Source organism: Lipotes vexillifer, unplaced genomic scaffold (assembly GCF_000442215.2).
Source record: "Lipotes vexillifer unplaced genomic scaffold, Lipotes_vexillifer_v1.1 scaffold639, whole genome shotgun sequence".
Lineage (NCBI taxonomy): Eukaryota > Metazoa > Chordata > Mammalia > Artiodactyla > Lipotidae > Lipotes > Lipotes vexillifer.
The window spans coordinates 367,450-383,973 of record NW_006786377.1 but is presented as its reverse complement, the minus strand read 5'-3'; the positions used below and the strand labels follow the sequence as shown (position 1 = coordinate 383,973).

General features: G+C 38.7%; 1 protein-coding gene across 1 annotated transcript in view; it reads right to left on the bottom strand.

Moving 5' to 3' along the window:
• The window catches only part of IPCEF1 (interaction protein for cytohesin exchange factors 1), a 90,111-nt gene that overhangs the window by 30,754 nt on the left and 42,833 nt on the right, over positions 1–16,524 (bottom strand). Inside the window, exons 4-7 of the mRNA XM_007458730.1 lie at positions 13,328–13,401; positions 11,603–11,674; positions 5,518–5,576; positions 4,116–4,204 (exon numbers count right to left, since the gene is read on the bottom strand). Coding sequence (XP_007458792.1) covers positions 4,116–4,204; positions 5,518–5,576; positions 11,603–11,674; positions 13,328–13,401 — 294 coding nt within the window. The remainder of the gene's footprint in view (positions 1–4,115; positions 4,205–5,517; positions 5,577–11,602; positions 11,675–13,327; positions 13,402–16,524) is intronic.

The following is a 16,524-nucleotide window of genomic DNA, read 5'->3' as shown; positions in this document are numbered from 1 at the left end:
AGGTCTACCTTCCAACTACGTTCAAAATCCAACCATTCCATTTCTCAACTATGACCTCATCCCAGTCATCACGTTCACTACACTAGATTACTGCACACTCCCCCTTAGAATTCTTTGCTTCTATACTTTCCCCCTATGCCACAGGGTCTCTCCCCACAGCAGCATGAGTGGCCCTTTTATTTATTTTTATTTATTTTTTTTTCTTGCGTTATGCGGGCCTCTCACTGTTGTGGCCTCTCCCATTTGCGGAGCACAGGCTCCGGACGCGCAGGCTCAGCGGCCATGGCTCACGGGCCCAGCCGCTCCGCGGCATGTGGGATCTTCCCGAAACGGGGCACGAACCCGCGTCTCCTGCATCGGCAGGCGGACTCTCAAGCACTGCGCCACCAGGGAAGCCCGTGAGTGGCCCTTTTAAAATGGAGATCAGTCACATCACTCTTCTGCTCAAAACTTCCAAAGGCTAAGGAACTCAAAACATCAAAGTCCTTAATGGTCCACAGGCCCATACATATGGACACAATTATCCTCCAACCTCATTTCCTGCAACTCTCACCTTGGTTCACCCTGTTCCAGCCATACTGTCCTCTTTGCATTGCCATCTATGCACCAAGGAGATCTGGACTCTAACTGCTCCCTTTGCTTGGAAAACACCTTCCCTGAATATCCACCTGGCTGACTCTTACACCACCTTTCAAGAGTTTTGCTCAGATTTCAACTCTCACTCAGGCCTATCCTGGTTCCCCTATTCATTGTCACAAACTGTCCTGACCCCTTCAGCTCCACTTATTCTACTGACCTAGCAGGTAATTTACTTATGTTGATTGTTTATTTTCAGTCTCCCTCAACCAGAAGTTTGGCTACATGAAGAAATGAATCTTTTTTCATTTATTGTTGTGTCCCAAGTACTATTTAGAATAGTAGCTCTCAATAAATATTTGTTAAATGAATGAATAAGCATATAAGCACAGCTCAAGTTATCAGACACTTTTTAAAAATTAAACTTAGGGGGAAAATATTTGTAACAAATTTTTAATGATCTTTGATCTCTTAAATCACTTTATAACATACAAAATTAATGCGTTGGAAATGTAATTGAAGTCAGTTCCTTTTTTTGCTCTTTTGTGAGTTTCAAGGAATCACAGGTAGTGATTTCCACAAAGGACCTTCCAAAGTGAAACCTACAGAGTTCCATCTGTTTTGAGCCTGTGGAAAAACTCTCCATTTTTAATTTCTCTGTAAATAAATGGATGTTCTTTTCACTATCCATCCTGTGGAGCTTTCTCAAGAAGGAAAGACATAAAGAGAAATCTCTTGTTCACTCAAAGGAGACCCTGTAATGTTCTTTATTCTCTGCAGAATGTGGTCCCACCCATTAGAAACAGGTCCAAATTGGTCTAGTGCTGAAGTCTTACTGTTTATCTTTATAGCAAATCAAAATGACTGGACACAGAATTAAAATTTTAGTTCAAGATTTTATAATTTTGAGATAATTTTCCAGAATAGTATGATCTTATACTTTTGAATTCATCATTCCAAAATGAAAGTTCATTACCCAAAAAATTTTTTAAAAGCAAGAACTTGGGAAAGGTTTGGGTGTTTTTGGGTTTTGTTTTGTTTTGTTTTCTTGCCTAGGCTTGTATAGCTCAGTCATGGCTGGCCTATGCCAGATTGAGCCAAAACAATAAGCTGCTTCATGCTCTGGATAAAAGTTACCACGATTTTTAAAATTTCATCTGTTTAGATAAAAAGCTTAAATGTTATTTTAACCAAGTGTCTGGCATGTCTGCTCTTCAGAAACAAGAGAAAACAAAAACAAAATCTGCCTGGGAAATACGTGAGTGGGAACAACATACTCTGTTTCTAAGGAAAATAAAATCTAACTGTTCAACATTTATCTATTTCTAATACATTTCTTCAGAAAAAATAATGTTAGCCTTAGTGGTCTTCAAAAAAATGCTTAACTTCTTAGAACTTGAAGGAATAACATTTGATTGACGTTTAGAATGACATTCTAAAGAATGCTCCCACTTCAATGACCTAACCTACTGGTCTCACATCCATCCCTTCATTTATTTGTTTTGAAACAAGCATTCTCTGGGCTCCTACTCTAACATTATGTTATCATTGTATAATGCAATTGTGCCATGATCCTTCATCTAAGAAGACAACTTTGTTGCTTTTACTTTCATCCAGTGGAGGTCTAGATGCTTGACAATGCTCTTTGTAATCTGTGATATAGTTTGCCATTATAAAACTGAAAATCACAGTATTTTAGAACAAAACTAAATCATATAAGAGACAGACAAAAATGGAGAGACACAGAGAAACAGAGATGAAGGCAAAAAGAAACTAAACAGAAACACAGGCTTCTCTATTAAACCAGCGAGGCACATCTATTTCATTTTTTCCAAATGCAGAAACTGATTTTAAAAGAGGAGATAGACCACTCCAAGGGAAAACTATATTAAGAGAGGCTATATTGTAGATCTAGTTCAAAAATTGGTCGACGTTTTCCCAAAGTTTAATTTTATTTATGTCTTGCTTAACTTTGGCTAATCCTATTTAATAGATTTTTAATAAATATTCATTCAATAAATATTTATTTCTGGTCTCAGCTGCTAGCCAAATGAATTAGAAAAGTGACCACAATTCCCCACTGGCAGCAGATAAAAACGGTAGAAGTCATTATTTAAATGATATTAACACCTTAAACCCAGGAACTGGCAAATAAAGATTGAAAACCTTATCACACAAAACAGAAAATTCTGGCAGAAGAGGTCTGGTAAGTGAAGGAGTTGCAGTAACCTATTAGAATTTATAGTTATTCGGGTCCATGGATGAACGAGTGTCGTAGTAGAATGGAAAGAGCATATGCTATAAAGCTAGACAGACTGGGGTTCCCATCTCAGGTACTCCATTTACTGGGGGTATGACTAGGCCATTCTACCTCTCTGAACCTCTGTTTCCTAATCCATGAAATGAGATAGTAATATCTATGTCCTCATGACCTGGGAATAGGAAACAATACGTAAGCCAGAAACAAAGACACCAACCACAACGGAAGTGATGGATAAACCTGACACACAGAAATCAAGAGCATCTGTCAACCAGAAGAAACAGAGTTTAAAAAATATAAAAGCCATAGACTGGGAAAGAAGATCTGCCTCATTTTTAACTGACAAAGGACTAATGTAAAGATTAATAAAGAAATCCTATAAATCCAAAATAGTAGTTGTAAGACAGCTAAAAATGTACAAAAGACTTGAGACGCTTAACAGAACAGAAAATCCAAATATCAAAAAAAACATGAAAAGATGCTTGACCTCATTAGTAATCAGGGAAATGCAGATTAAATAGTACTGCATTTCAGGGTTATCTGAGGGAAGTAAATGATTATATATTTAAAGTACCTATATAAGTGCTGGTATATGGTAGGTATAGAAGCCATAAATCAACCTCGCCAAAGATCTTTGCTTGACTCCTTCTACTATGCCATCGTTATAACGCCCATGAACATCCAAATATAAAGCAACTCTCCATAGTCTTAATGCCCATTAATAACCTGAACGTACACTGGCTGCTTCCAAAGCTTAGACTCAAACTTGGACTTCTCGCTAGTAAATGTACTGAATCATTCCATACCCAGATTTAATGCACTAACCCCACTCCTGGCTTCCTGCTCTCTTTCGGCTTCTAATTTTCTCTTCATGTTATTGCCTTCATCCCCTTTACATTCATTTTACATCGTTAGAGTGCACGCACCTAGGCAAGGTATTTTCAATTCTTTCTGAGAACAAATAGGATATAAATAAACATTATAAAACAAATCTTTGCAAGCACTGGCCTATTACCTAGAAGTCCTTTGCATTACCATGAACCCTCTGAGCATAATACGTCTGTGGGTCACACCCAAATGTACCGAATTTGTCACATAAATGGGTTGCTATGGAGAAGGCTCAAAATCAGCACCCTGAGAACTGCACTTGCTCTTTGGCAAGTACGTTAGCTTAGCGTCCTCTAAAAATGTATTAGTCAAGGTAGTTTCTACCCAACTGGAAGGAACGACATCCACGCATTTGATCGATGACCAACAGACCAATTACGACGGTACGTACCAAAGGAGAGAGAGTCTCCGCAGAGTAATGAGGGGGTCGTGTCTCGACAGCTATTTCGGGATCTTCCTGTTCACTCTCACTGTAGCATTCTATAACGAAAAGGAAAACGCTGAATGTCTCGGCACTGTCATCACTTATTCCATAATGCATGAGCAGAGGTCCTTCTCCATCTGGCTATTGCATTTCCAACCCAATTCAGAAAGCACTTATCTAGTGAGCTACCTGACACATAAGACTTTCCCTCTGTGAGCGTTTCTGCCCTCAAAGAGTGTCCAATAAGCAGAAAGATGACTAACCATAGCTCAGGGAAAATGAAACTAATTCCTCAAAAGAGGTGTGAGTCATACACCAAGGGAGCATAAGATCAGTAGTGATTAATTTTGAGCATAGGAATCTTCATGAGCTGAAAATGGCAGGATAAGTAGTGCACACAGAGTAATGGGAGTACCAGGCTGAGGACGCAGACTGAGCCAAGTATTCAGAGTTCCCTACGGGACAGGGTGGAAAACAAAGCTGCAAGGTTGCTTGAGGCCATATCATAGAAGGCCTTACATACCAGGAAAAGAAGGGTTTTGTATAGTTACTTTTTGCTCACAATCTATAAATATACTTCAAATATATAATGGGTGTTTATTTTATCGAAAAGAAGACCAAGGAGATGATTAGGACACTGGTTTCACAGTATTGCATTACATTTCTTTATTGCTTTAAATCAAGTTGCCACTTCTTCATTTCTAAATTTAAGATTTTATGATTTTGTTCTCCAAAGATATAACTCCCTACTTCCAATTTCCAAGTTTTATGTGGTCTGAGCATTTCAGAAATAGTGTCAGCTCTGTGACCCTGGCACCTAAATCCTCTTTCTTCTCAATATTAAGGAGTAACTTCATCATTAAGAAGAATTAGACTCTTGTAGCTTTTGAACCCTGAAAGCTACAGACTGAGCTAAAAATACGGCCTCTGTCCCAATCTGACATTCAGGCTCCTGGTACAAACTTAGGGTAATTAGTCCCAGCACACACCTGGTGGAAATACTAAAATATCAGAGAGGAAACAGTGGGCTGAAAGTTATCTGTCTCGAACATGACGAGATCATGTCTATGAGTAAGAATTCAGTAAGTGGGGCAATAAAACATTTGCATTGGCAATTGGTTGAGATCTCAGTGAAGCCTACAGCTGCTAATGTGTGGGTGAAGTGTGAAAAGCGTTCTTAGCCAGCATGGGAAGCTCTATTCCATGTTGGTGAGCCTGTGTGTCTATGTCTGTCTATACATATTTTCAGATAATTTTAAATAACAAAGTATGGTTCATTAGAACAAGACTATACATAGAACTTGACATTGTATTTTCACCCTATTCTAATATTCTTGCTAAATTTTCAGAAATTGAAAAGAGAACATACCTTCATCCTTTGTAGTGGATTCAAGATGGATTATAGCTGATCCAAATTTGTTTAACCACCTAAAATTCAAATAGAAAATAAATGTGTGACCAGAGACACTGGTTCCCAACATATTCACCTTTACGCTAGACCCTAAAGGAAGGTCTTGTACCAGACTTTATAATAAAATTAAGTCACAGTGCTATGGTCAGTCTAAACATTTCTAGAAACAGCCTCAGTTTGTGGTATGGAAACCTAAGACCTCTGGTTTCACAATACTGTCCGTACTTAGGGCATTGATAAGAAATGAGGTGGCCCATTATACAGCTAGTTAAAGGGTAACTACATTAGATATTCTAAATATATGAACAAATATACGTTTTGTAATTGTGTATTTGAAATTCTTGTCAACCATCAAAAGGAATTTCTTAACTTGACCTTTAAAGTTCTATCTCTTTAATTCTTAAAATGTAAGCTTATTTCACACACACACACAAAATGAAGATGACCTATTTTTAAACCACAATCTTTATATCAATCAGTAAAAAGATCTGGCCAGAGCTTCACAGTTATTCCTAAGCTGGGGAAATTTTCAATTTCTTGAAAAATTTTATGTAAGGTAAAATCTGACAATGTCTCATCTTCCATTGATTTACCATTTTATTGGCAATGAATTTCAACTACCCATCAATAATGAAAAAAGAACTAGATAAACCTTAAGGAACACAAACTTGGCTTATGACTTCAGGCCACTGTAGTTCCTTTTCAAGGGTTCAATTAGAAACTTATTTTAATACACAAAAGACACAAAATGTATCTATTTCACATGTTCCTAGCTATATAACCTTCTATTTAAAGGGAAAATATCACTTTGGGATAGCGATAATCTAAGTGATTTACTTCCCACTTCTTTCCAGTTTTCTTTATTTTTAAAAAATATCCCATAATGTGTACTCATCTGTTTTTGAAACATAAGTAGCCTAAGTCAATCGATATCAACAAAATGATAATAATAATGCTATGCATTTATTGATTCACCTATACATTTTATTTTTTCTAGTCCTGTAATTCCTGGTAAATTACCCAGCTACACCCCTACCATAGCACAAATATTGCACATTCCCAAGTCTGCAACTGTCAACAAATTAGGAACCCTTACCTAACCCTCATCCTGCCATGGTCTTGCTGTATTGATTATTTTTTAACAGGAAATATGTAATAAATTTTATTTTAAAAAATAAAATAGAACTGCCTACAAGACAGAAGATGAGCTCCAGCCTCATTTAGAAAGTCCCCTTTTGCACCATGATAAACATGAGTCTCTCGTGGCCACTTAAAACTGGACCAATACCTGGGCCCAGATCATGCCATAGGAACTGAAAAATGCTCATCAAGAGTCAGTAGAAAAATAAACAAAACTAAGAAACAGAAAATGACCAAAAAAGTACAAATGGCTAATAAATATATGGAAAAATTCTCAGGCTCAGTAGTATTTTGGGAAATGCACAGGAAAATATTTTTCACCACTAGATTGGCAAAAATTTTAAATATCGCTGATTTCTATTAGATTTTAGGAAAAACATTCTCATCCTTTGCTGAATTGACCATGAAAAACTGGAACAGCCAATATTAAGCAGGTAATTTGATGATACTACTCAAAACATAAATTTTCATCCCCTTCGCCCAATAATCCTAATTATAAATATCTATCCTACAAAACACACCTTCATGTACATAAATAAATGTGGAAAAATATTAATTCAGTAAGGCTTGCAAAGGCAAAAAGAAAAAACTGATACAATATAATTGTCCATTAACAGGAAAACGGATAAAGTATGGTACCAATTCCAAAAGTACCATGTTAAGAAGCTAATAAAAAGACTGAGATGGGATGGGGGGCCTTGTAATAACCTGGAAAAATCCTAACATACTATTAAGTGAAAAAAGCAAGTACAAAACAAAGTGTTTATCCTGATTCAATGTGCTTCTAAAATTATATATTTGCATATGTATTATACAAGACTTGGTATGCAAAGAAAAGCCTCAGAAAGGACAGTCATATTGTGAAAAGTGGCTTTAACTTAGGGAAAGAAGTAGAATGGGAAGGTAAAGTTGGGGGAATGGGAAGGTTTTCACTTTACATACTTCTGTATTACATGATTCTTTACAAGAATATGTTTTATGCATTACCGAACTAAAAGAAACACTTAAAAGTACATTTTTAAAAAACTGATCAGGCAAAGCACAATGAATTTAATGGCTCACTAATTCCTAGTTTATTCCTGATTTCCTAATTGTATAAGCTGACCCTGCCTGCAAAACAATCATCTCAAAGTGAAATAGACAAACTTCTTTTTTTTAACATAACAAGACCAAAAAATAGATGAATTGGGAATGCCTGAAATAAGAAAAGACGTTTCTAAGTTCCTTTCCAGATATAGTAGAAGAGTATTGAACAGTAAAGCAGATTCCTCTCAGCCCTCACCCAAAACTCATATACCTTTAATTGCCACCATCAGTTACCTGCTGGGAAAAACTAGTGATTGTTCAGAATCTTGTTTGTTTTCTTTCTAGAACCCTCGGGGTTGGAGTACCTGCTTTGCTAAGCACTTTCTTTTAAAAAACATCCAGGCAGTAGCAAACTTTCTATTTGTGTCTAAATAGATGGATGCACAAAAAGACATATTTACATAAAAGAAGATGACAGATGTTTCCTGGGAGTTTGTTGTATGTTAACTGGATGAGAATGTGTGTTAAAGAAGCACAAGTGTTAAGAAACTGATGCACAAAACGACATTTTTCCCACAAACACCATCTGAGAAAGGCAGCTACCACCAGTCTTTGTTTAGAAACCAACCCTTTCATTACCTTTAATTACTCACCCCTATACTTGTAAACTGAGGGTCCCTGCAGAACACACAGTGCTTCTATTAAACTTAACTACCTTTTCCTTCATCATCACTGAGAGTTTCCCAAGGAGGCGAAGTTCTGAAACAGGATCCATCTCTCCAGATACCACTCCCTCCTTCCCTAGCACCTCTGCATCTCACTAAGAAATACCCAGATGCACTCTGTCCTAGCTTACAGACCTCATCAATAAGAAAGGAAGCTCTTCAGGGGCTACTGCGGAACAAAGCTTTAGGGCTTCCCTGGTGGCACAGCGGTTGAGAATCTGCCTGCCAATGCAGGGGACACGGGTTCGAGCCCTAGTCTGGGAGAATCCCACATGCCGCAGAGCAACTGGGCCCGTGAGCCACAACTGCTGAGCCTGCGCGACTGGAGCCCGTGCTCCGCAACAAGAGAGGCCGCGATAGTGAGAGGCCCGCGCACCGCGATGAAGAGTGGCCCCGGCTTGCCGCAACTAGAGAAAGCCCTCGCACAGAAACGAAGACCCGACACAGCCAAAAATTAAAATTAAGTAATTAATTAAAAAAAGAAAGCTTTAAACCCGCCCCCGCCCCCCACTGCCTACTCTTACGGGAGAAGCAAGAAGTTAACTTTCGGGATTCCGCATTGCTGGCTATTAGAAAAACCATCTTCAGAATAATAAAGCTTAATAACGACATTATCAATGAAAAATTATGATACATTAATTGTGATACATTCAGGCACAGACAAAATGGGCCATTTATTTATGAGCAGCCAGACGGACAATTTTTGAGTATAAAGGTCACTGAGAGATTCAAATATATGGGTCATGACACCTCACATTCAAATTTCAATTTTACATCTTGTTTGTAAGCTGGAAAAATAAACAAATACTAAAATAATTTCAAGTCAAATTAACAGATCTTCACAGCATAGATAGGCCATGAGATCCTGGCTTTTATAACTATAAGAGTCTTTGGTTTAACAGTCAAATAGGCAGAGTGTGTAGCTAATACTCATGCAACTGTACTTGCCATTAGATAGAGCTCTGCAAAGGGAGTATGTTGAAAAGTGAAGATAAACGGCCCAGAAATGTAAATAAAAACTAGAGGACTGGGTGGGCAGGGAGCTAAATATCTGATGTGTGATTTAGAAAGCACATCTGCCTGAAATAGAGCTGACTCAGATAATCTTGTAAGGGTCTCACACTTTTACCGGCTTAAAATGTGTTTCACTGTGTAGGTAGAAAAATTCTCTCGGTAACAAAACCCTTCACAGTCATTGTTTTTCTGGTAAATTCAGTCTTACTCTGCCCTTGTTGGAGAGAACAGAACGACTTTGAAAGAACCAGTCACAGGATGAATGGGAAGGATGTGGACCGGAAGAAAGTTGGAGATAGAAGAAGCTGTTTGGGAGAAGCCAGGCACCAAGGGAGCCTATGGGGGTGGGGAGAGGTTGCTGACGGGCAGCCCTGTTTCACCACCATTAAAGCTTAGAAAGGACCACTTGGGATTGATGGATGGCTCGGCTCCGGACTGACGCTCACTACTCTATGATTCCAAGGACCGCTGGGCAAGACATTAAGCTTTCCACGCACCTAGACCTTGCTAGTCAATAGGATTTAGCGTTACCAACGCAAATAAAAAGAGAAATAAAGAGCTTTGAATGTGAAGTTTTTATCTCCTCCTTTTGTGTATCTGCTCTTATTTTTCTCAGATGCTTGAGAAAGCTGGGGAGGGGGGGGAAGTTAAAAGTCAAAAGGAGGATAGAAACAACTTCTTTCCTTGTCCAAGTAAATTAAAGACTTGTTTGGAAGACGCCGTTGTCAGTACCTTGCTTTGTCATTTCTAACGCAGGGTTCTCTAACTTTCTCTGGTAAAGAGCAATTCCGCCCTCATCTAAAGGTTTGTGGTGGCGAGATAAACGCAGGGAACAGATGAGAATGCTTCTAGGGAGAAAAGGCTTCCCTGGGGATATGGTGTAAGGCATTTTGTGTGTGTGTGTGTGTGTGTGTGTGTGTGTGTGTGTGTGTGTGTACTCCTGCTCATACATGTTTAGTAAAAAGCAGCTATTTTTTCCTTTACATTTCTAAAGCAAGAGGCCAAAGAGAAATTACAGAGAACAGAGAGATAAGAAAATCATTATGTCTAAATAAATTAATATTAGGGGTGGGATAAGGAGGATGGGACGGAGGCTCAAGAGGGAGGGGATATGGGGACACGTGTGTGCATATGGCTGATTCGCTTTGCTGTACAACAGACACTAACACGGTATTGTGAAGCAATTATACTCCAATAAAGATCTATTAAAAGATAAACAGATTAATTAATTAATAGATATAAATATATAATTAAATATAAAAATATAAATAGATTAAAATAGATTCAACGATAAGCTCTGTGAATGGAGGGATTATGTCTATATTTTTCATGTCTAGTGCCTGGGATCTGCTGCAAGGAAGCACATAATAGTTATTCCATACATATATTTTTTTTCATACATATATTTTTAATTAATTAAGTGAAAGTAATAAGAAACACTGAATTCTGAGACTAGGACTTAAATTAAATAGAATGCCCTCTGATGCCTCAAGCACCTTAAATATATAGAGCCTCATCCAAATAACAGCCACTGCGATCACACTGTAATCTAAACCAGCAGGGGATATCGCAAGACGAGTAATACTCTACCAGTATATTCCACTTACTTAAACTGAGCAAACAGGAAATGGAGTTAGGGATATATGTTTATATTAGAGGTACCCTAAACAAAGATGTTTTGCAAAATTTGGGGATAGAACATGGAGAGATGATAACCATGAATCATCATGATAATCACACAGCACCTATGAAATGCTGCAGAGATATTTTTTGTGTAGAATTCTGAAAGCTGTGAGATCAGTTACACAATTCTTTCAAGCCTTTCTCCCTGTGATGCTGATTCTCATATTAACATTTTCTTATAATGTCTTCTATTCCTTTCTCAACTTAGTGGTTCCCTCAGAAGAATCTTATTACTTCTTCCTAAAATAGCCATTTTGATCTGTGTAGTTCTCCAAAATGCTTCTAAATACTAGAAAAGAAAGCAAGAAGACTTTATAACTGCTAAGTAGATTAATCCTTAAAGCAGCAGAAATAAAAAAATAATCATTGATATGCACATGTGCTTAAAATTCAGACACCTGACCAAAGTAATCTATTCCCATAAAGATTGGATTTAGTGATGTTTCTCTACTTACAGGTTCATTTCCTGCACATTCTCAGCTGCGAAATAAAAGGTCTTGATCTGTGGATGGCTGATCTTAAAAGCACTTGAAGGGGGAAAAGCATAGACACATAAGAAATTAGAAGTTAGTGTCAACAATGTAGTCGAAAGTAAAACAGTCAAATATAAGTATGGTAAGTTCATCTGCTTTCTTTGTTAGTTTACAAAAACAAAAGTCTTAGTTACATTAAATACCTATTGTCTAACCTCTATTTTATGTAGAGAGCAGAGGGGTAATTCATCATGTCAGGACATCCAGACCAGGACTGAGTCGTGGCTGATCAATAGTTTCTATTTAAAACATATGGATATATTCTTTTATTTTCATTTGCTGTTTTGCTATAAATAGACAATAAATTAAAATATAAACTGATAGATATATCACTTCAAAATACTCAGATCAATTCCTTCAAGCAAAGTATTCATTCAACTTCAATCAAGCATATACAATAATTGTATTTACAGAAAAACCATCAAGTATAAAACTTCTACACTGTGAAAACACATCAAAAACTTTATCCAAGCTATTCTCTATTAGTAAAGGAAAAATATAAGGCAGATTTTTTTTTTTTTTTTTTTTTGCAGTATGCGGGCCTCTCACTGTTGTGGCCTCTCCCTTTGCGGAGCACAGGATCCGGACGCACAGACTCAGCGGCCATGGCTCACGGGCCCAGCCGCTCCGCGGCATGTAGGTATCTTCCCAGACCGGGGCACGAACCCGTGTCCCCTGCATCGGCAGGCGGACTCTCAACCACTGCGCCACCAGGGAAGCCCCCAGATTTTTCATTTAAAAGAAAAGTATAGAACATTGAAGGTAACAAAGTATTTCCCTTTTACCATTTAGACAGGAAGTCCTGCTGTATGGGCCAGAGTTTTTGTAAATGACCAGTGTGGTCAAAACCACAACCTCGTGTATCACTAAAGACAGGAAGCTATATCAGAATGGCAAAGACCTAAAGCCAACACCAGTTTATTCATTAAAAATAAACTAATCAATTGCTGCCACTAGGAACACAGGTCAATAGGGAACTGCCCCACTCTAATAAAACAGGAAAAGATATCAAAAGCAGAATAAAGAATAAGTAAAAGGTGAAGAGGACACATATGCAAAATGCAGCAGGATCCTATCATGGGAAGAGCACTTAACTGGGAGTCTGGATAGCTGGTCTAGAGTCATGGGCTGGTGACTCTTGGTTCCTGTCCGCTCTCAAATCTTTTGGACTTCAGTTATATCAGGGGGTTAATCCCCAAGTCTAAGACATCTCAGAGAATTCAATTGCAAGGATGTTACTGACAATTTCATGAACTAAGAAAAAGAAACTGGTTTTGTATCATATCTGCAGCTCTGGTGACTCCTATGTAGTCATTCTCTTTACAAGGACACAGCCTTGACATCTCATCACCCTGCCAGTCCTGGATGGCAGCTTGCTTTTCATTGGATCACAGACACCATCATTAACAGCACGCCCTGCCAGGGCTCCGTGGGGTTTTAAAATCCATCTGCTCCACAAAATGAAATTCCAGAAAACAAGAGGTTAAAAGCTTCTATTATGGTTTGGGGTTCCAACCCATAAAGTCAAAATTCTCAGACATTTGAATGTCACCATCATTAACTTCCAAATCACCTTATCACCTGAGGAACATTATAAAGAGATGTTATCCTGGCTCCATATTTTGTGGAAAATGATAGACAACTTACTGCTTTTTCTTGCATTCAGATGCTCTCTCTACAGTGAAATCAGGCAGGTTGATAAATCCATCAGCTTTCTCTGCCTGAAACAAATACATACATAAATATGAATAAAGGTGCCCATCTTAGCAGTTCACTTATTGAGATCATATATGTTGAACAGAGATAGAGTAAGTGAAATGGAGGTGTGTCAAAAGATACCCCTCTGGGCTTCCCTGGTGGCGCAGTGGTTGAGAGTCCGCCTGCCGATGCAGGGGGCGTGGGTTCGTGCCCCGGTCCGGGAAGATCCCACATGCCGCGGAGCGGCTGGGCCCGTGAGCCATGGCCGCTGAGCCTGCGCGTCCGGAGCCTGTGCTTCGCAACGGGAGAGGCCACAGCAGTGAGAGGCCCACGTTCCACGAAAAAAATAAAAAAAGATACCCCTCTGAATCAGCATTGGACTTATCCTAGATACATATTTTTAAGAGGAATTAATATTCTTCTGCTAAATCATCCAGAATCTTTCCCTGAGAAATAACATGGCACAGTTTAGGGACAGCCAATGTGTGGCACAAGTAGGAGCTGCCCGACCCCTTTTTGTCTTCCTAGAAAGCATCAGAGCTCACCTATCAGAGCTCCACTTCCTGCTATCCTCAGCATCTTTCTCATCCTACTTCTCTCACAAGCCATAAGCACATGAGAAGGAACCTAATTAGCACGCTATTATATGGTGAGCAGAGGCCTGACTTCGGAGTTAGTAAATTGAGGTTCATACCATGGATCTACCACCTACTGGTTGTAATAGGACTTAAGTGAGCTCAGACAAATAAAACACTTAACAGATACTGAACAAACATTTTTTTCCTCTCCCAAGTCTTTAGGAAGTTCCTTGGGGGTTAAATCACAAAGCCATGTCTTGGAAAATCTCAGTTCCATAATCAATTCCCAGGAGTTTATTCTATAAAGAAATGACAGCAGAGGAAAATGACACTTTTAAGGATGTAGAATGAATGATGACTTTAAAACACACCAAGAATTTTTTTTTTTTTTTTTTTTTTTTTTTTTCGGGCCTCTCACTGTTGTGGCCTCTCCCGTTGTGGAGCACAGGCTCCGGACGCGCAGGCTCAGCGGCCATGGCTCACGGGCCCAGCCACTCCGCGGCATGTGGGATCTTCCCGGACTGGAGTGTGAACCCGTGTCCCCTGCATCGGCTGGCAGACTCTCAACCACTGCGCCACCAGGGAAGCCCTAAAACACCAAGAATTTTATAGGAAATGTAATCATTGTTCCACCTCTAAAAATGTCTTAATCATTACTTTATGAATAAAATTTAACTGAACCATAGGAGGCTAGATTGCTTATCATAGACAGAACTCAAATCTTCCATCTACACTGGTGTCTCTGAATGGAGAATTACAATCCACAAAATTAAACATAAAAGAGTCAGTTATTGGGAGATGAGTAAAAATTGGTTTTGAAAATACAATCTTAAATTTTAGAGTCAGCTAGCTATGAAATCAGCACCATGGGTGCTCTTCATCTGTTTCTTTCCCTTATCACCAAAAGGGTGCAACTTGCACTCTTTCTTCAGAAATATTAAACTGTGAAACTTCCAACCTTAGCCCTGTCCTGTCTTCTCTCTCCTACATGAGTCAACTTAGCCAAACTTCACCTGAAGTGCTTTCTTCTTATGAAACTCAAAACTCAATTCAAAAGGGCACTTCCTTCTTTAAAAATTGTACGTGTTTTTTTCACTCAACTTACCTCTCTTTTGATGTGTTATTTAATTACTGAATGGTGGTTTCACCAATCCTATCTCAAAGAGAATGTAAAGAACTTGAAAAGAGACTGGGTACGTCAACTTTTTCTACAATGCACAATGCTTCTTGTGAACTCGCAGTTAGCATTATATAAAAGTATAGTGTTTAGGGCTTCCCTGGTGGTACAGTGGTTGGGAGTCCACCTGCTGATGCAGGGGACACGGGTTCGTTCCCCGGTCCGGGAGGATCCCACATTCTGCGGAGCGGCTGGGCCCGTGAGCCATGGCCGCTGAGCCTACGTTCCGCAACAGGAGAGGCCACAACAGTGAGAGGCCCATGTACTGCAAAAAAAAAAAAAAAGTATAGTGTTTAAAATTTATTTTATTGAAGTATGGTTGATTTACAATGTTGTGTTGATTTTCTGCTGTACAGCAAAGTGATTCAGTTATACATATATATTGATACACTCTTTTTCACATGCTTTTCCATTATTATCACAGGATATTGGATATAGTTCCCTGTGCTATACAGTAGGATCTTGTTGTTTATCCATTCTATAGATAATAGTTTGCATCTGCCAATCCCAAACTCCCAAGCCATCCCTCCCCCATCCACACTAAAAGTATAGTTTTAAAAAACGATGTTAGGCTCCAGCAATTTCTCTTTTAGATATACACTCAAAAGAAGCAAAAACAGGTACTCAAATAAATCCATGTACATGCATGTTCATAGCAGTATTATTCACAATAGTCAAAAGGTGGAAACAGTCCAAGTGCCCGTCAACAGAGGAACAGATAAATAAATGGTGGTCTACCCATACAATGGAGTGTTACTCAGCCACAAAAAGAAATGAAGTGCTGATACATACTGTAATGTGGAGGAACCTCGAGAACATTATGCAAAGGGAAAGAAGCTAGACACAAAACGTCACATGTTGCATGTTTCATTTACATGAGATATCCAGAATAGGTAAATTTATAGAGACAGAACACAGATTGGTGGTTGCCAGGGGCTGGGGTGGGGGTAGGGAATAGGGAGCAACTGCTTAAAGGGTATGGGTTTTCCTTCGGGTTGATGAAAATGCTTTGGAACTAGACAGAGATAGTGGTTGCACAATACTGTGAGTATACTAAATACCACTGAATTGTTCATTAAAGAATGGATAATCTCATGTAAATTTCACCTTGATTAAAAAAACCCTATGATAGGTTAGGGGATTTTAATGTCAATTCCTGTAATTATTTTGGAAAGAATAAAACGATTTATATTCACCATTTGTTTCTACTTCCTCCCCTCATTCATTTCTATGCCCACAATTCCACAGAAGGGGTAGTTACCATGAACCCCAGTGATTTTCATGTTGCTAAATCCCATTACCCTCTTTAGCCCTCATTTAATTGAAGTCTAGGAACGGACACTACAGCCCACTTCCTACCTCTTGACACGCCTCTTGACAACACATTCCTG